Source organism: Microtus oregoni, unplaced genomic scaffold (genome assembly GCF_018167655.1).
Source record: "Microtus oregoni isolate MIOR12 unplaced genomic scaffold, Mior012 000015F_ref0000493, whole genome shotgun sequence".
Lineage (NCBI taxonomy): Eukaryota > Metazoa > Chordata > Mammalia > Rodentia > Cricetidae > Microtus > Microtus oregoni.
This window is the reverse complement of record NW_024543074.1, coordinates 22784629-22804303: the sequence shown is the minus strand read 5'-3', so window position 1 is coordinate 22804303 and position 19675 is coordinate 22784629. Positions and strand designations below refer to the sequence as shown.

The following is a 19675-nucleotide window of genomic DNA, read 5'->3' as shown; positions in this document are numbered from 1 at the left end:
ATTAAATATACATAACACCTAGTTATGTATATTGTTTTGAAGTGACAATAATAAATAAAGGCTGAGCCACAGGCATAAAAACAAGAACCCTGACCACTATGGGAAGAGTCCTCATCATCTAAACAAGCTTCAGATGAAAGCTGCTAGCCACAAAAAAGGCCATGCTGGTACCAGCCTTGAGTTAGACAGTCAGAGAAACACACATTTGTGAAAATGGGGTTTAGAACTCCATTTCAAATGACCTTTCTCTTTTCAGTGCAAGGGCTGAGAGCAGGGAGTGAGCAGTCTACAGTTGATCCTTTGTATCTATGGGTCATGCATGTAGTGTTTCAATCAAAGGCAATAACAATATTTGGGGAGAAAAAAAGAACCTGTTCGAACACATGCAGACTAGTTTCTCAATTGTGATTAGTTCCTAAGCCATCCGGTGTAACAACTGCTGACTTTGAGGTATGGCAGTGCATACCTATACTGCCAGTAGCTGGGAAGCCAGATTAGGTTATGAGTTTAAGGTCAGCCTGGACCACATAGCTACTGAAATTGTCTTAAAAACAAAACAAAAAGGGCTGGAGAGATGGCTCAGCGGTTAAGAGCACTGACTGCTCTTCCAGAGGTCCTGAGTTCAATTCCCAGCAACCACATGGTGGCTTTCAACCATCTGTTATGAGATCTGGTGCCCTCTTCTGGCCTGCAGGCATACATGCAGGCAAAACACTGTGTACAAAATAAATAAATCTTTAAACAAACAAACAAACAAAACAAAACCACTACCAAAACCCAAAAACAATAAAACCGCCCGAAACCTAACTATTTAACAACCTAATTATTTATGTAGTATTTACATCATATGAGGCATTATGCATACTCTAGAATATTTAGTGTCAATGAGAGGATGTGCTTAGATTATTTACATACACTGCCATTTAACAGAAGGGACAGAACATCTGCATGGGGTGTGTGTGGTCCTGGAACTAGTCTCCCGTGGATACTGACAGCTTCTAAACATATACACGCCAGGCCTTATTACAGACTTACAGAGCTAAGCCTTCAGACATCTGCATTTTTCAAAGGGCCCCAGGGGACTCTAATGCATTCCCCAGGTGAGGAATAGGCTGTCTCTGCAGAACACACCATATTCAGTCCTCATCAAGAAGACATTTAACATAACTCCTACTGACATCTATCTGCTGGCTCCTCGGTGATTACCAACAGTGCAATACATCAAGGAAGTCACTTTGCTGGCTGTGACCACCGACTGGGAGGAATGGCAGCTTGACATCTCAATGCCATCACAGGGAGGGCTGGAAGGAGAAGCGCAGTAAGCTGTGTGAGTCTGGTGACAGTGGCCTGGTGTGGGAAGAGCCCGCTGGCTTCCTTGGCTCCCCTAGGTGGGTGGCAGGTGCTGAACTGGTTGTGCTGTTTTGAGGCAGCCCCTCTTTTCCAAAACAGGGCAAGCCACACAACTACTGGACCCACAGGGCAGCACAGAGGAATCCTTCTGCTGAGCACCAGTGGGCTGTGCTTGTCTAAGTTATGATACATCTCGACCACAAGTGACATGCCTTTTTCCTGCCACTTGTTTTCTTCCTGCTTAGAGTTTCAAAATGCTCAATACAGAAGAGCTTTAGTGACTAGTAAGAATGTTTTAGATGCTGATGAAGATATGAGGCTCTAGGACTGGGGTGTAGCTTCGTGGCCAAAAGAATAAAAAAGAAAAGAAAAAGAGAAGAGACATAGGGCCCAGGATGCAAGCTGAGCACTATGGGTATCCAGAAATAAGCAGACGAGGTTTGTTGCTGTGGTGGTGATGGAAGGGGTGGCCCTGGGATCTGGGATCTGACTGTCCTACTGGATGACATGTTCCCAGCTGCCGAAAGCTGTCACTAATGGTGTCACACTGAGGTAGTGGTCATGTAATTGAGCCAAGAGAGCAGGGTATGGCTGCCCTGGTGAGGTGCCATTCCCTGGAGGTGGGGCGATTCCCCATTGCAGGGCTTGATTTCGGGAGTTAGTGGTCGGCAGCATGGTCAGGACAGGGCTGAGCTATGCTCTGGGCTCTTCCAGGCTCTGAATCTGGGGTGCAAGGTCAATAATCACGTTCCTAGGTGTCTCTCTTGGTGGCAGTGCTGCGCCACTGAGGTGCTACATGCGGCCACCATGTTTCAGGGGCTCTGGAAAGTACTCCAGACTTGCAATGTACCAGGGAGTGGGAAGTCAGGCGGCCAGATTTCCTGTGTCTTCCTTCTCACAGCTTCTGCCAAAAAAGCCAAAGAAAGCCCTTCCAAGGGAACTTCCTGGTGTCTCAGAAGACAGTCCCCTCCCTCGGATCCAGGAGCAAAGTGGGCAGGACAATGTGTTCATGTTCAGGGAGAGCGCCATGCAGTCTCTAAGTCAGCTCTAGGTCTGCTTCCACACCAGCTCAGGAGCCCATCACAGGCAAGACACCTGATGCCCAGGCTGGGCATGCCAGCATCCTTAGTCTGCCTCCTCATGTGTAAGATAAGCGGTGTGCATTGCTCTCCTGGGGAGTACAGAGACGTGGGAGGACCCGGGGGTAATTTGGCCATGTCATGGAGGTCAGATTGAAGCCCCAGAAAGCAGCAGGTAACACGGGATGTGCCAATCCTGGCAGGGTCCTGATAGAGAGAGGCCAGTATCCCACTCTGTCATCTGTCACTAAGTCCACTCAGGCCCCAAGCCAATTCCAGAGACAAGGAGGGAAAAGGCACCCCTGATTGCAGAGGCTTTGACCTCAAATGCAGAGGGAGGAAGGGGTGAGATCCATGCTTCCTCAGTCAAGCTGCAGGTCCAGGCTGGTGGGGTCCAGAGCTGGTGAGGAGGGCTATGTGGGGAGGTGACATGGCAACTCAACCATCACGGCAGCCTGGAGATAGAAGTGAGCCACAGGGACCTTTCACCCAATGCTGACCCAGCTTCAGAATGGTAGGTAATCTAAAAATGCCTTTTTACAACCCGGTTTCACTCAGTTTCCCTGATTGGCATAGAGCGAAGACAGGGAATGGGAGAGATAGTTTAATAACCATAATGCCCCTAGAGGTTTCAAGACTGAGGACCTAAGAGTCCTAAGAGTGAGGGTTTCCAGAAATCAGTAGCTCAGGGTCCCTGGCAATGTCTGTATATTCCTTACAGTCTCTTCTTAATCAGTTTCTCAAGTTTGCGGATGCGGGATGATTCCTGCTCTGGTGTTGGAGCCATTAGGGACAGTGTGCTGGAATTTTCTGCCCCTGAGGGTGGGGCGGGGAGCCTCTGTCGAAAGAGTTCCAGCACGCCGCTCTGCTCGCTCCTCTTCAGCCCCTGAGAGGAGAGGGAGAGGTGGTCAGGGATGGTCCCACAATCAACGGCAGGAGCAGAAAGCATACTTTGGTCCTGAAGTCTGCCCAGCCTGAGCTCCGCTGGGCTAACTGTGTAATGGCTAGAACCCAAGGACCTCAATTTCTCCAGGGCAAGTACTGGTCCTAGAGGGCGGCCTGGAAGGTAAAATTGAGGCAAGAAAAAGAACTAACAGGACAGGAGAGAAAGAAGGGCTGAAAAGAGAAGAGAGGAACAACAGAAGAGGGAAGGACCATCCCTGTTCTTCCTTGGATTGCTCCAACCTCCCCTGGGCAGTGGCCATCCCTTGGGCAGGGCGGTCCTCAGGATGCTGCAGCCTATATGGCCAGGATCGGCCTCCAGGAAAGGCTCTCTGCAATCTGGGATGCAGGGTGACTTTGAGGCAGTCCCCACATTCTATATGCACATTCCATGCCTTAGGGTGGATGGGCTATAAATAACAAGAGGGCTCACCTTCATGTCCAGTATTTTCTGGAAGGTTTCTGTGTTGCAATCCGTGAGGAGTTTGATGTAGTTGTCAACAAATACCACCAATGGCTCATGAGGGGCCATCACCACCTACCAACAGAGGAAACAAGAATAGGTCCTTAGGAGCCCTCAGGCTGGAGGGCAGGGTCAGCTCTTCTCACTTGTCAGTTGACCACAAAGGGGCCTACTGCCATCCAAGACTGTGCTCAGAAATGCTGATGGTTCATTTTCAACTTGATGTCCAATTACAGTATTCCCAAGCGTGGCTGAATCACCATTATTACCCAGATTGTCTTTTAACATATGGATTCCTGGTCCCCCAACATCTGAGGCTCCTAATTCTCCCAGAAGGCATGGAAGAGACCATCTGCTGGGGGATTTCATGGGTGGTGGGGCATCCACTCCTTCTGTCTGTCACTGAGAGGGGGCAGAAGCCCATAGATATCCTCAGAAACAAAAATCCTGAACTGGCCTTACTCTTTTGAAGACCTGAAACCTGACACTTTGTGTGGCCACATCCATTTAACAATTAGTACATAGACAAATGGCCACACCAGCCTCAGATTCGTTTCATTTGGTTCTGGAATATGCTGATGTTTCTTCCCTCGTGGGCTGGTTTTGTTTTGAATTCCTGAGAATGTACCGGAAAGTGGCAAGGAGCAGTTCCTTTCAAGGGCCTTAGCAGCTATTTCCAGAATGCAGCTCTCCTCCTTTGAGCAGACCAGCACGGGAGGATGTAGTTTCCTCAGGCCCCTCATGTGGTCCAGATCCTGAAGTCTGCAGCCAGGCCAGGACACTGCAGCTTAATAAAGCCCTGCCATCACTTGAGTCACCCTGGGAAATGGGCCTGAGGAGCCCGCAGGCACTGGGCTCTCAGGTCAAGAGAACGGAGCCTCTGCTTCCCCACTGCCAGCCTTTTCTGAAAGGCCCGGGTGGAGATCAGAGGCAGGTGCTGCTCCACCAGGGCACCACGTCCAATCGCTTGTCAAACAAGGCTTTAAAAAGCCCATTTGCCAATTAGATTCAGTTACTACAACATCTGTTCAGAGTTCACTTAAAGGTGCAAAACACAAAAGCCAAAAGGCTTCTGGGGAAGGGAGTGACATCTGGGCCTAAAATTCCTGCTGAGAGGCAAGAGATCCCTGGGCTTCTCTCCTGATTTGCCACCTGGCTCTCAGCTGCTAGAGCTTATTAAACAGAAATCACCTGTCAGAAAGGATTGCTGATCCCCAGGTAACTGCGCACTGATTTTCAACATCACAGAGTGTGGGCAGTCCCCGGGGGTTAGAGGGGACAGGGCAGACTCTGTGTTTGTAAAAGCCAAACTCTCTGGAACAAGGGATCTAAGATGGGGCCAGCCTTTGTGAACAGAGTCCCCAGAGAAGACATACCTTGAGGATCATTTCAGCCCGGGTCATGCCTTTCACGACAATCTTAGTGTAACTGGCAGGTGCCTTCCTCACCACCTGGGAGCCGATGGATGGGAGATCGAGCAGGACCATCTTCAGGGAGTGCGTGTCCAGCAGCAGCTGCAGAACAAGCAGAGCGTTATGGCCACGCTGTGCACCGAGCACCTAGCGTGTCCACTCTGAGGAGGTGTGTGCTACTCACTGTACGTGTGATCCTTTCCCATTACAGAAAATTTGGAAAATAGAACTTTAAAGGAAAGACCACAGTTTCCACTGTCCAGGAAAAGCTTCCTTAAGAGACCACAGTGAAATGTGGGTATAGTTTCTATTAACTAGTGTGTGGATGAAAACCTAGCTGGAATCATACTGAGTGTGCGTATGGCTTCATACCCTGCCTTTTCTAGTAGACACATGAAGGGTTTGCATTTTATTTCCCATCATTACAGTCTTAAAGAATTACTGTTTTTAATGGCTTTGTAATACAGGCTATATTGTTTAAGTTATGGTAGCATTCTCCCACGTAATTCACTCCTTAGATTTTGGTTGTTAGCAACAGATGCTGAGGGTCTGGAGGGACAGCTCAGCAGTTAACTGGTTTGGTTCCCAGCACCCACAAGGTGACTCACAGCCATTGGTAACTCCAATTACAGATCCTATGCCCTCTTTTGACCTCCTCAGGTACTAGGCATGCATATGGTACACATGCATACTTGCAGACAAAACATTCATACACATATGAGAAAAATAATCTTAAAAAATAAAATAACAAAACCAAAAGGCAGATGCTGAGGCAGATAGCCTCTTCATGGCTTCTAGCCTCAACAGTGGCATCTCCTTAGGGAACAGTCTCCAGAACAGGCCAAAGCATAGCTTATCTTGGATGTTCCCAGGACATGTCTGAACCTCTTTCCACCCACAATGCACCTGTTTACATAGCTATCAGCATCACAGAAATTGTAGACTGCACCCTCATCAGCACGAAAAAACTACCACAAAGTATCTTACTTATTCATAAGGCAAAAAACTGGTAACTTGTTATTGCTGTACTTAGGACCTCTCTAGATGCTGTCTGATGACATTTTAACCACGTTTAATCGTATCTTGGCAACAACCCACTTTGTTTGTTCTGGACTTCTTGAATGCCAATTATCTGGAAAGAGATCAGCTTTCCTCATGGATCACCAATGGCTAGAAGGGATACTACAAGTTCTTTCACATTGTCTCTCTGAGGTCCACCCTCATGAGCTCATTGTTCCCAGTTTTACAGAAGAGAACATCAGTACTCCGGAGGTTTAATAAGCAGCCACATGTGCTTCAGGATGCTTGATTAGATGCCTCTAGGCACTGATGGCCAGGGCACAGACATGCCTGAGGCCAGGGGCTGGGCTTACAGCTCAGTATAAGAGCACTTACTCAGTCACAGACTGACTTTGATCTCAGGCACTGTAGAAAGTGAAAGAACGAGTGAACTAGGAACGAAATGGCTGAAGTAGGGTAGTCTTGGTCTGTTCCAACGGTTTGAGAGAATAGAATCACTTATGGCACCAATAAGATAGAGCCAGTAGCGGGATGACAGATCTCTCGACTCCACTAAATTCAGATGATAGTGATCAAGACTTTCAGGACAAGGTTCGATGACCTGTTGGACAGCCTTTCACAATTACAGCTAGTTGGCAAGGAGTGGGTGTCCTTAAGGCTCTGACCCTCTGCATCCTTTATTTACTCCTGGACTCTGGCTGGGAGAACTAATCGTTACGGTGAGTACAATTCTGACAATATTACAGAAATTTGGGGAATGTTAATGCTTACTTCAGATAACTACGACACATCACACGATTGGCAAAGAAGGCTATCCTGATGACAGTAATTTCATGAAGGAATGGGACTAGTGAAAGCCTACACTTTCTGTTTGTGTATAACGTGCATGTGTGCACATGGCATGTGCATGCCACAGCATGTGTGTGGAAGCCAGAGGAAAACCCTGAGTGTTGGTTCTCACCATCCACCTTGTTTGGAAGCAGGGTCTCTTTGATTTTTTTCCCCACTGCACTGTGTACCTACCTGGTGCCAGGCTAGCTGCCTGTGAACTTCCCAGGATTATCCTTTCTTGATCTCCTCGCTTGCCTTCGGAGTGCTGGGATTAGAGATGTGCACTACCGTCCCCAGCTTTATGTGTGTTTTGGCTACTTCAACTCAGCTCTTTCATGCTTGAGGGCAAGTGCTTTTGTCCTCTGAGCCATCTCCCCAGCCCCCAGAGTCTAAACTCCCTAAACTATTCTGCTGCGGGCAGCACAGCAATCTTGTTACGTTTGTTTTAGAATGTCATTGAAGTCAGGTGTGTGTACATGTCCCCGGGTTTATGTGTGTGCACTCATATGACTGTGGAGGCTGGACGTCAATCTTAGATGTCTTCCTGTTGCTCCCTATCTTATCTGATAGAATCTCTCACTGGACCTGGAGTTCACTAACTGGCTGGCTAGCAAGTCTCCAGGATCTGTCTGTTGTGTCTCCAACCCTAGTACTGGGGCTACAAGGATGCTGGCTTTCTATGTGCATTCTGGGGATCCCAATTCAGGTTCAAGATGAACTCTTACCACCATAGTGTTTGGTTTTTGAAAAAAGCCATGAGTTCACAGAAGTGTGTTTAGCATCTGAGAGAATGGCACAGAATACCAAGAGCCCAGGGTTAGCATACTCCCTAAAGTCCATGGAATTTGCATTGCTGCCCCCATACCCCTAAAGAACAAGCATGCTGGATCCAAGCCCCATAGTGTGTACCCTACAGTCCCAGCAACTTGGAAAGCTGAGGTGGAGGGTCACTTGGACCCAGGAGTTCAAGGCCACGCTGGGTGAAATAGCAAAACTCTGTCTTAAAGAAAATGAACATCGCTTAGAATCTAATAGAAGGCCGGGTGGTGGTGGCACATGCCTTTAATCCCAGCACTTAGGAGTCTAATCTCAGAACTTGGGAGGCAGAGGCAGGCATATCTCTGTGATTTCAAGGCCAGCCTGGTCTACAAGAGCTAGTTCCAGGACAAGTCCTAAAGTTACAGAGAAATCCTGTCTCGAATCTAAGAGAAGAAAAAGAAAAAAATTTAAAACTTCTTTTTGAGACAGGGTCTCACTATGTTGCTCTGGCTGGACTAGAACTCACTACAGAGATCAGGCTGCCTGCAAACTTAAATCTGCCTGACTCTGCCTCCCAACTGCTGGGATTAGAGGCATTTGGCACCATGACTAAAGACTGATTTTACTACTTTGTGTGTGTGCGTGTATGCCCATGAAGGCCGGAGAAACATCAGAGCCTCCAGAGTTAGAGTTCCAGGCGGTTGTGAGCTGCCTGATACAGATGTTGGGAACGCAAGCCCAGTCCTCTGGCAAGTGCTCTGCTGCAGAGCCACCTCTAACACCCCAAGACTTTCAAACTTTCAGTAGAAAACACAGGGATTGTTTTTACTCCTTGTGGGTAGAAAAGAATGTCAAATATGGGAAAGATTGAAAATTATATTACTCTAAGATAAGTTACATGAGACTCACAGTAAAACACAGACCCTGGTGCTGCTCTGACAAGGGAATGAGACGCGGGGCACATAGATTCCCACGGAGTAAGAGGATGACCAGGGCCGGGTGTAGTTTAGTGCAGAGTATCTGCTTAGCATGCACTAGGCCCTGGGTTCCAACACCCAGAGGTGCTGGCTAAGAACTCGTGGAGACAGAGTGAATTGGTTCCTCTGGGGGAAGCTCAGGAGCATTTTTTTCCTTGAAGAGCCACATAACCCACATGGCATGGTGCTGGGCATTTATAACAGCCCTTGGCAGGCAGAGGCAGGAGGATTGTGGCAATATGGGACCAACCTAGGCTACCTACCACTTCCAGAACAGCACTAGGGCTATATAAAGAGACTGTTCAAAACAAGCACAAGGTAGAATGGCTAAACTACGGGGATAGCTCCTTTACTTACATAACAGGTTCTTGGCTGTCAGTTTTTAACTTTTTGGTTGCTATGACCAAATACCTAAACTTATAAGGGACAGAAGATTTGTTTAGAAGCACCGTCTTGGAGTGGTCAGTCTAAGTTGCCTGGCCCCATGTGTTTTGACAGAACATTGTGGTGACAGCAGTGTGTGGTGGAAGTTTCTTCACCTCATTACAGAGAAGAAGCAGAGAGAAGGCCACGACAAGATATAGTCTTCAACTCACGCCCCCAGTGATGTACTTCCCCCAATTAGCCTGTACCTCCTGAACTTTCCAGAACCTTTCAAAACAGTGTAGCCAGCTAGGAACTAATAAGCATTTAATACACAAGCCAAAGGTGACTTTCATATTTAATTCATAACACTCATGTTAAAAAGACCTTCCCTGTACCCGCTCTTTGCAAAAGCAAGGACTGGAAACAGCTCGCTGTCCATAAAAGCAAGAAAGAATAAACGAATGATGGCGTATTTATGCAATGGGAAAGATACTGACGCCAAAATGAGCGGACACAAATGACATATATCAACACAAATAAATCTCAAAAAAATGTTAAGTAGGGGGAAAAGGCAGGAGAGGAAATGACATGTATAGTACAATTTATATAAAGCTTAGAAACAAGCAAAACAATCCATGTATCACTTGGGGATATATACATTACGGAACACCCAAATACATATATCAACCTAGAAACCTAGATCAGAATAGTGTTCGCTTCTGGGAATGGGGAGGGGATGAGGGAAGGGTGGAAATCCACTGGGGGCTTCAGCAAAACCGTAATGACCTACTTCAAATTTGCAGGGATGTAGGGCAAACGTGGGAACATGGTACAAATTTCACTGACTGGTCACTATTCTTTTGATTTATTTTCTATATATTTGTTAACAGGAAATCAATCTTTCTTTCTTCTTTAGGTGTGTCTTTTGAGGCCTGGCAAAGATTCAACTTCATCTACCACATAGTAGTTATAAGAGCCTGGGCTATCAAAATCAAAACCATGGCCTAGCATTTATCTGTTGGGAGGAATTGGAGATATTTGCTACTTTTTCTGCTTCCGAGAGATATATGTGGATGAGCCAGACATAATTTTCTAGTTTATTCCATACCTTAAAGGGGTATAACACCTTTTTCACCAGAAAATCCCATCTTGCTAGCTAGCTGAAGAGATGGGAACCTCATTCTTGCTACTGCATGAAGCAATGTGATCGGGGAAGATGAGAACTGGTGCTGTGGGAAGATAAAGGCCCCACTGATCACCACTACCTTCTGGTTTCATTTTGAAAACTGATCACAGCCCATATAAATTTAGGAAGGCTGCTGGAGCTAAGTCTACATTAGAAAAGTGTTTCTAGGGCATGGGGATGGACTCAGTGGTAGAATATGTGAGCACTTGCCAGACCCATAAAAAATGTTTAATTTTTAATGAAGCCATTTGTAGTTGAGTGTGGTATAATGTGTGTGTCTATGTGCGCACCTATGCTTACAGCTAGTTGGAACACTCAGACAGGATATTCATAAATTCAGGGCTAGCCTAGGCAACAGACCAGGAACCTATCTCAAGAAAACAAAACCCATTTCTGGTAGCACCATAAAACACTGACTCTCTTGAAGTAAATTTATCAAAAACTGTACAAGCATTCTGCAGGAGAAACTGTAGAGCACTAAGGAGCCATTTTAGCTGGGCCTGGTGATGCAGGCCCACAGCCCCAGGACTCAGGAGGCTAAGGTGGGAAAGTGAAGAGCCTGAGGCCTGTTTGGTTTTGTAGGGAATTCCAGCCAGCCTAGGCTACAGGGTAAGACCTGGCCTCGAGCCATCAATCAGATGGAAGAAAGTAGGGGAACTCCTCCTGAAAGTTTCCTTTACTTGATAATCTGTCCTAGGCATAGCTACTTGGCCAGTCTTCAGGCCCCTAAAATTATCTCTGAAGTGCAAATAAATGTGGCATTTCTCACCCAGTGCCTCATGCTGAAACAAATGGACTGTGATCAGTTTTCAAAACTCACAGAGGTCTGTCGGCCCCCTCTCTCCAGTGCTGAGATTAGAGGTACACCACCATCCCTGGCCTCTTTTTGGAAAAGTACTTGGTTATTTTATGTGAATGTGCGCACCTGAGTGTGTACATGTACCACACGCACACAAGAGCCCACAGAGGTTGGAAGAGGCATTGATCCTGAATCTGGGTTACACAGATGGCTGTGAGCTGTCATGTGGGCACTGGGCACTGAACCTGGGTCCTCTGCAAGAGCAGTAAGTGCTCTTAACCGCTGAGGTACCTTTCCGGCCCTTTTCTGTTTATGAAGAAGTCCTGCTGTCTAAAGGTTACATAGAAGAGGTGTGCCCAAGAATAACGTCTTACCTTTTCTCTTTTCCAACTGTGATGATACACACTAGACCATGGTAATAGTGATGAGTGTACTTTCAAATCTGCTTTAATGTTGGGCATGGTGGTGCACACTTTTAATGCGAGCATTCAGGAGACAGAGGAAGAAGAAGATGGATTTCTGTGAGTTTGAGGCCAGTCATGGCTATATATAGTGAGAGTTTGTCTCAACAACAATAAGCCCCTGCACGCCCCCAAATTGCTTTAATCCAGATGATTTTGAACTAGAAGAGTCTAAAAGCCAATGTGATAAAAATGTAGTATATTTTAATACATATGATGAGATATTATTGAGCCTTAAAAGGAAGGAACTTCTGATGACATTAGTGTAGGTGAAAGAAGCCAGACACAAAAGACAATTCCCACTTATTTGGTATTTGAGGAATAGTCGAATTCAGAGACAGTAACATATGACTGCCCAGGGCTGAGGTGGGGAGCAATACTTAGCCAGGTGCAGAGGTTTATTTTGAAGCAGAGTCTATACTTAATGCCAACGTGCTGCACACCAGAAGACGGCTAATTGACACATTTTGTTACATGCAACTTCAAAATGTTCCTATGTACATATCTAGAAATATTCCTTTTTTAAGGTGCTAAGGATTGAACCCAGGATCTTGTATATATAAAGCATGCACTTTAGCATTAAGCCATCTTCCCATCCCATTGATTTATATAAAGTCAACACAAGAGACCGAATATAGAGCTAGTGCATGCTATCATTTCATCATCCAGCAGACAGAGCCAGATTTGTCAATTTGTTGGCTTGTTTGTTTTTGTTTTTCAAGACAGTTTTCTTGTATAGCCATGGTTGTCCTGAAACTAGCTCTGTGTAGATCAGTCTGGCCTTGAACTCAGAGATTCGCCTGCCTCTGCCTGGGATTAAAGGCCTGGGACCTGCCTCCCCTTGCCTCCCATGCAAGGTTTGTGAAACTGAAGACACCCATAGGTTACACAGTAGGGTACTGAAACCAAACCAAACCAAACAATTAAAAGGAAGAAAATACACGAAGGGAAAAAAGTAACTTGACAAAGATGAAGTTTGGAGCCATAGGAAAGGTCTACAAGGCACCTGAAGTGTGCCTGGTTTAGTGCGTGTATCTAAAGAGGACACTGAGCACCGGAGTAGGCAGGCACTGTTTGTGAGCAGGGGGCCATCGGCAGCAGAGCAAGGACTGGGCTGTGAGTCTCTTCCAGCACCACACTGTGCTGTTTTCTCTAGGGTAAGTTTAGGCAAATGGATTTTATTTCTGCCGTGTGTTCAGTCAGAGATGACCTCAGTTGTAAGACTAATTAATGACCCTGCAATCCCACAAGGCCCTCTGAAAATCACAAACTAGCAAGAGGCATTACAATACAGGAATGCTTCAATTCCACGTGCCCTCGCAACTGCTCAAGAGGACTCTGGGGCCCGGAGACAAATAACTCACTGTATGTACTAATCACGGCGGGAATGAAGAGCAGAAAGAGCCTCCTTTTTTAAATTTTCACATCAGTATTCGAGCCTAACCTCAGCTTGGCATTGAGCACCTTTTGGCAGAAGAGACGCAGCCCAGACGAGGCACAGTCGCAGCTTTGAATTCTACAGCTCTAGTTAAAGCTTGGGTTAGGGACGTGATGCAAGGCAGGGTGTGGGTGTGTTGGAATGTGATTGTATTCAAAGCAGCTTTCTACTAACTTTCTTTTAAAAACTGATTTTATTATATTATTTATGTGTGTTTGAGAGAGAGAGAGAGAGAGAGAGAGAGAGAGAGCAAGAGAGACAGCGCTAGCCAGCCCACAGAGACCAAAGCTCAGACTCACGCAGCTAGAATGACAGGTGGCTGTGAACAGCTCGAGTCCTCTACACAAGCAGTCAGGCTCTCACCAGCCCTGTGGTTAACGTCTTCAGTCCTAGGACCCTGCTGCCTGAGTGCACAGGCCTCTGGCTACAGCATGGCTGGGATTTCAGAGTCCAGATGCCAGGGCTAACCTTACCCACATAAACCTCAACTAAACGGGAACCAATCTAGGACTCTATTGCCCTTCATTCCTCCCTGAAGCCTCCACAAGGCTGGGTCTGTAGACAGCCTACTACTCACTCGTCTTTGCACAGGGTCTGGGAAGCGAAACTTTAGTTCTAGAAAATGGGCTTTCCCTGACATCTAAAAGCAGATGGATCCTGTTTCTTTGATAGAAGCCCGTGGTCTGTCTGGGCTGATTCTGCTAGTGTTCCACTCTGTTCTATTATTTGAGACAGGGTCTTACTAAGTAGCCCACACTGGCCTTGATCCTTCTGCCTCTGCTGGCTGAATGCTGGGGTGGCAGGTGTGCCCCTACTCTCCACTAGCTAACATTGTTTATAAACGAGAAAATCTGAAGAAAACACTCATGATATAGGACTTATGTGACATCAAAACTTTCATGGCTATCAGACACTACGGCAGTCTTGGAGGCCTGAGCAAGGTTCCAAAAACATGAAACTGTGTTCCCATGAGTCAGCTTTGGATTCCAGGCTTGGTCAAGTCTGTAGACAGAAATGTAACTGAGAACTCTAAGGCACTCCAGACACAGATCTTAATCTCTCCATATCCTCTCAGATGGCACAGTGTAATGAGGTGAACAGAGGGAGCGCCGGGTAAACACGCACTAATGAAACTGGAGCTGGCATGTGAGGGCATCCCTCTGCCACTTCCGACGGAGAGAATGAGATCCGCACCCTAGACATGCCAGGGTCAGGGATTCAGAACACTTTGACTGCTACAGTCAGGCCCAGCTGGTGTCTGAGTCGTGCAACCTCCCAGGGAGTTTTCCAAGACAACATTTTTGACTCCAGCTAGAGCAGGTCAGGCAGACAGCCGAGGGCAAGCACTGACTAGAAGTCTTTATGCAGGCGGCATGTGGAAGAAGTATTAGGGAAGATGAGCAATGAAACAGAAATAAGGTCACGTCCAGGTCTCAGGAAGCTTACAGTGAGCAGGAGCTGGTATTTAATGAGGGCTGGCTCTGGGCCAGACATGTGTATTACTTATGGGTACTGGCTTTGGTTTTTACTATTTCCATTTCTATTTTATTTTATTTTGAGACAAAGTCTAGCTATGTAGCTCAGACTGGCCTCGAACTTACAATCCTCCTATATCAGCTTCCTAAGTGCTGGGATTACTGGGTGTGTGCCACCACACATGGCTCTCTGATTTGTTTGATCCTAACAGCTTGAGGTGGCACCAAGAATTCCTATTTCAGAGACAAGGAAATGGAGGCCCCACAGAGTAACTTGTCTATGGACAAACTTATGCAGTGTTGCAGGCACAGGATCTAGCTTCTGCCCACGTCATTCCAGAGCTCAGGACATGAGCGCTCACACTGTCCTGCACTTGCTAATAGAGGACAAATCATACTGCACTTCAATTCAGGAGACCTTACTATTCATGATGTTCCTGTCTGCCTTTGACACTTCATGAGTGACTCCAAGGTACTCCATCAAGTACATGCTAACTAACCATCTTACTGAGGGGAGTGGGGACTGGGGCAGAAGGGATGTCAACACAGCCAAGGAGCCATGAAGACAGGAAACTGAGCTGGCAAAGACCTGAGCCTCTACTGCATTGTCTCATATGGTACAGAGCAGGATCTATGGAAATGAATTACATGATCTTTTTACATGTTGTCTAAGTGTTTACAGATAGAGGTCTAGGGAAGACATTTTAAGAATAATTTATACCTTAAGTGGTATTCTCAGAGATTGGAGGAATGAATATTTTTTTTTATTTTGTGTGTGCCTGTGTACACATGCGTGCACGCCTCTGTGTGTGTGTGTGTGTGTGTGTGTGTGTGTGTGTGTGTATGAAAGAAGGCCAATGTTGACACTGGGTGTCTTCCTCAATTGCTCTCCACTTTATTTTTGAGGCAGGGTCTCTCACTGAATTTGGGACTTGCCAATCCAGTTAGGCCAACTGGGCAGCAAGCCCCAGGGATCCTCTTGTTTCCACCTCCCCACTACTGGGGGTATAAGAACACATTACTGTTCTTGCTTGTTTTTTTTAAATTTGCTTTTATTTGTGTGTTTGTGTATGCGTGTGTCTGTGTGTATGTGTGTGTTTCTGCCTGTCTATATGTATGCCATGTGTGTGTAGTGCCTAAGGAGGACAGAAGAGGGTATCAGATCCCCCTGGAACTGGAGTTAAAGACAGTTGTAAACTGCCTAGTATGGGTTCTGGGACCAGAAGCCAGTTTTTTTTTTTTTTTTTTTTTGCAAGAGCAGAAAAAGTTGAGTCATCTCTCTATTCCCTTATTCTTGGTTTTTTATGCGGGTGATTTTTTTTTTTTTTTTTTTTTGGAGACAGGATTTCTCTGTAGCTTTGGTGCCCGTCCCGGAACTAGCTTTTGTAGACCAGGATGGCCTCGAACTCCCAGAGATCTGCCTGTCTCTGCCTCCCGAGTGCTGGGATTAAAGGCGTGCGCCACCTCCGCCCGGCTTGCGGGTGATTCTTATAGGGATCAAACTCAGATCCATATCCTTGCAGAGTGTGCTGATTAGTTTTCTGACTTGATACACAGTGGAGTGATCTGGGATGAGGGAACCTCAACTGGGGAACTGCCTCCAACAGACTGGCCATTGTGGGTGGTGCCACTCCTGGACTGGTGGTCCTGGGTTGTATGAAAGAGCAGACTGAGCAAGCCATGGAGAGCCAGCCAGTAAGCAGCTTCCTCCATGGTCTCTGTTTCAGTTTCTGCCTTGAATTCCTGCCTTGGTTTCCCTTGATGATGCATAAGTCAAATAAACCTCTTCTTTCTCAAGTTGCCTTTGGTTAATGTTTACCACAGAACAATCTTTCTAATATCTGTTTTTATTTTCAAAATCAATCAGAGTGTTCCCTGAACTCAAAATGCCCAAATTTCAGAGTCTGAACAGGTGAGAGATGAAAAGAAGTGACTTTGCCGTAACATACAACTCAGTTCGTCAGGGCTCAGATGACATGAACTAAGTCTTTGTTTCCTTAGGTCGGAGTCTCACTATATACTGTACATTGGCCGTGAGCTCTAAATCCTATTGTTTTAGTCTCCTAAGTGCTGGGACTACAGGCATGTGTCATCATGCTCCAGCAGAGAATCAGCTGAGGAGCTTCCTGGGGAGGTGAGTTCTGACTCTCCCTGCTCAGTCTCACAGGCCCTCTACCCAGCCACTCAGAGCCTCTGCTGGACTTAGAACACTGACCCTTATCCCTCCAATACCAGTCCTCGGAGAAATCTGAAACATTCAGTCTTATGTCCCTAAGACAGTTTCCCCTAACTTGTTTTGTGACCTTCTGTACATGTGACTGAGGTTGTGATTATCTAACTGATCTGAGTCCCATCTGGGCTACAATATGAGAACCTATCTCAAAAATTAAAACAAGGAAGCAAAAGGAGTGGCCAAGCAACCATATTTCTGTACTTCAGGGAAACCTGTCGCGGTCTCTTTAGACTGAATCTGCCTGAGCCCATATGCTGGATCCTTAATAAAGTACTGCAGGAAGTTCTCCTTACCTGCTCTGCTCCCACCATGCTGATTGGCTTGCACTTGAAGAGGTGGGTGATAAATTTGGGGATGAATGAGCTGTTGATAGAAAAGTGACAAGTTAAGCTTATTCTCCTTGTAGTAAAGGGCTGTAGAAACTTATTTATTTATTTATTTGAGGCAGGGCTTCTCTGTGTAACCCTGAAATTTTCTCTGTAGACCAGGCTGGCCTCAAACTTACAGAGCTCTGCCTGCCTCTGTTCCCGAGTGTGGGTATTAAAGGTGGCAAATGGCAGAAACTTTTTAAGGCTCTACTTCCTTTCATGAGGAAACCGAGACTCCGGGTGGACACTATATTCCCCTATACCCCCCACACAGCCTACTCTTTCCTTCTAACTTCAGCTCCAGTTTTGTTTAGGAAGAACAGCCTGGGATTCTGCAGAAAGCTCACCCCATCTTAAGCTGGAGAGGTGAATTATTTTTGTTTGTGGTGTTGGGGATGGAACTCAGGTGGCAAGAACTCTAGCACTGAGCCACACGCCAGTCCTACAGAGGTCAATACTACTGAGCTTCAGCCAGTTCCACTGGTGACTGTTTCAGGTCCTAAGAGGGAGAATTACCCTATGGCAGTCTAATAACCTGGAGGAAAGGACCTCACAGCAAGGCTGGTGTGAGACTCCCTCTTCCTGCTTAGGGCACTGTTGAGCTAGATAAACACCTACACTTGTCATTCTACCATCATTCTGAGGAGGTGGCCAGTGTCCAAGAGAATATCCCAGGTCAAAAGCCATCAAAACACTAAAGCAATTGGTTTTTTGAGACAGGGTTTCTCTGTGGTTTTGGAGCCTGTCCTGGAACTAGCTCTTGTAGACCAGGCTGGTCTCGAACTCACAGAGATCCGCCTGCCTCTGCCTCCCGAGTGCTGGGATTAAAGGCGTGCGCCACCACCACCCGGCTCAAGTATATATATTTTTATTTTAGTATATGTGTCTGTGTGTGTGCATGTAACCATGTGTGCAGGTTCCAGGGAGGCTAGAAGAGGACATTGGATCCCTGGGAGCTGGAGTTACAGGCTGTTGTGAGCTGTTCTATGTGAGTACTGAGAACTGAACTGGAGGTCTCTGCAGAAGCAGCATGTGCTCTTAACTACAAAGCCATCTCTCCAGCCTAAACCAACCACTCTAGAGCCCTAACTTCCTCTAGACTTGAAGTTATATAAAGTTTTAAAAATCCATCTTGTGCCAAGTGTGGTGGCACATGCCTTTAATACTAGCACTCAGGAAACAGGCAGGCAGATTTCTTGTGAGTTCAAAGTCAGCCTAGTCTACATAATGAATTCTAGGACATCCAGAGCTACATAGTGCAACCCTGTCTCAAAAAAACAAAAACAAGCAGGGCAGTGGTGGCACATGGGAGCAGAGACAGGCGGATCTCTGTGAGTTCAAGGCCAGCCTGGTCTGGTCTACAGAGAGAATTCCAGGATAGGCTCCAAAGCTACAGAGAAACACTACCTTAAAAAAAAAAAAAAAAAAAAAAAAAACCAACCAACCAACCAAACAAACAAACAAACAAAAAAACCAAACCAAAACAAACAAAAAAAATCCACCTTGCCATTCAAGCCCATTTGAGTACCAGTGAGTGAAAATATCCGAATAGTGGCAAGAGCTGAAGCTACATGGGCAGTGTGAGGGTATCTAGCTAAGGCAGTAATTCTCTTACCAAACAAAAATTACAAGATTTTAAAAAAAATCTGCCAAGCACTGGGAGACAACTTAGGCCAGGGGGCCTGGTAACGCTGTTTAGGGTGAAGGACAGTGACAGTCCAGCAAGTCAGGGCCTGAGTCAAGGAGGCTGTTGTGCTGCTGTAGTTCAAAAGCTGTGGAAAGTAGACACGTGCATGACTAGATAAGATCCAGAGTGTGCTGAGCAGGCGGTGCCCCAGGGCCCTGGACCACGGAGGAAAGACGGAAAGGGGCAAGGTTTCCACCAAGGCTGGCTGCCATCTGTCTCCTCCCTCCTCCATGCTTTGTCCGGGTCCTTCTGTCTCGCCACATCTTCTCTGCACACTGCAATCACGTTGCTAACTAAGGACTTCTGGGACAATTTCATGGAATAGAGGTATTCCAGTTTAGTGGGTGAGAGAAGTCATCTGTAATCCAAACTGCATTTTCAACCAGGAGTGGCCTTGTTAAGTTATTATGTCGGAGGCAATGCAGCCACAGATGGACTAACAATTGTGGAGAAGGAAAGGAAGCAATGGAAGAGAACCCACAGTCCAGGGAGGAGTGGGCCTACTAATCTAGAGGGAGTGTGAATAAGAGGGTCTGGAGGGGTTCTTGGCCCTTAACCTGAGCCAGCCAGGTAAAGCGAGGCTAAACTTGGGACTACTCACACCTGCACACCCGGCTTGTAACGGAAGCTCCTTCACACTGGAGTGCTGAGGCTGTGCCCTTGCCCTTGCCCTGACTAGTCCATGCTGGGTGATCAGGAGAAACACGGGGATAATCCAGGCACAAGTCTTTGGAGAAGAAAAACCAGCAATGTGATGTGTCATTGCCAAGGGTCACCAGGATGGAAACAGTGGCTACTGGTCTGGGCTGAGATTTTATAATCAAGGGAG

General features: G+C 46.5%; 1 protein-coding gene across 1 annotated transcript in view; it reads right to left on the bottom strand.

The window, feature by feature from the left end:
• Window positions 1–694: 694 nt before the first annotated feature.
• Vps53 (VPS53 subunit of GARP complex) overlaps window positions 695–19675 on the bottom strand; it is a 126721-nt gene continuing 107740 nt past the window's right edge. Inside the window, exons 19-22 of the mRNA XM_041665156.1 lie at window positions 17085–17154; window positions 5211–5348; window positions 3805–3909; window positions 695–3315 (exon numbers count right to left, since the gene is read on the bottom strand). Coding sequence (XP_041521090.1) covers window positions 3145–3315; window positions 3805–3909; window positions 5211–5348; window positions 17085–17154 — 484 coding nt within the window. The 3' untranslated portion in view covers window positions 695–3144. The remainder of the gene's footprint in view (window positions 3316–3804; window positions 3910–5210; window positions 5349–17084; window positions 17155–19675) is intronic.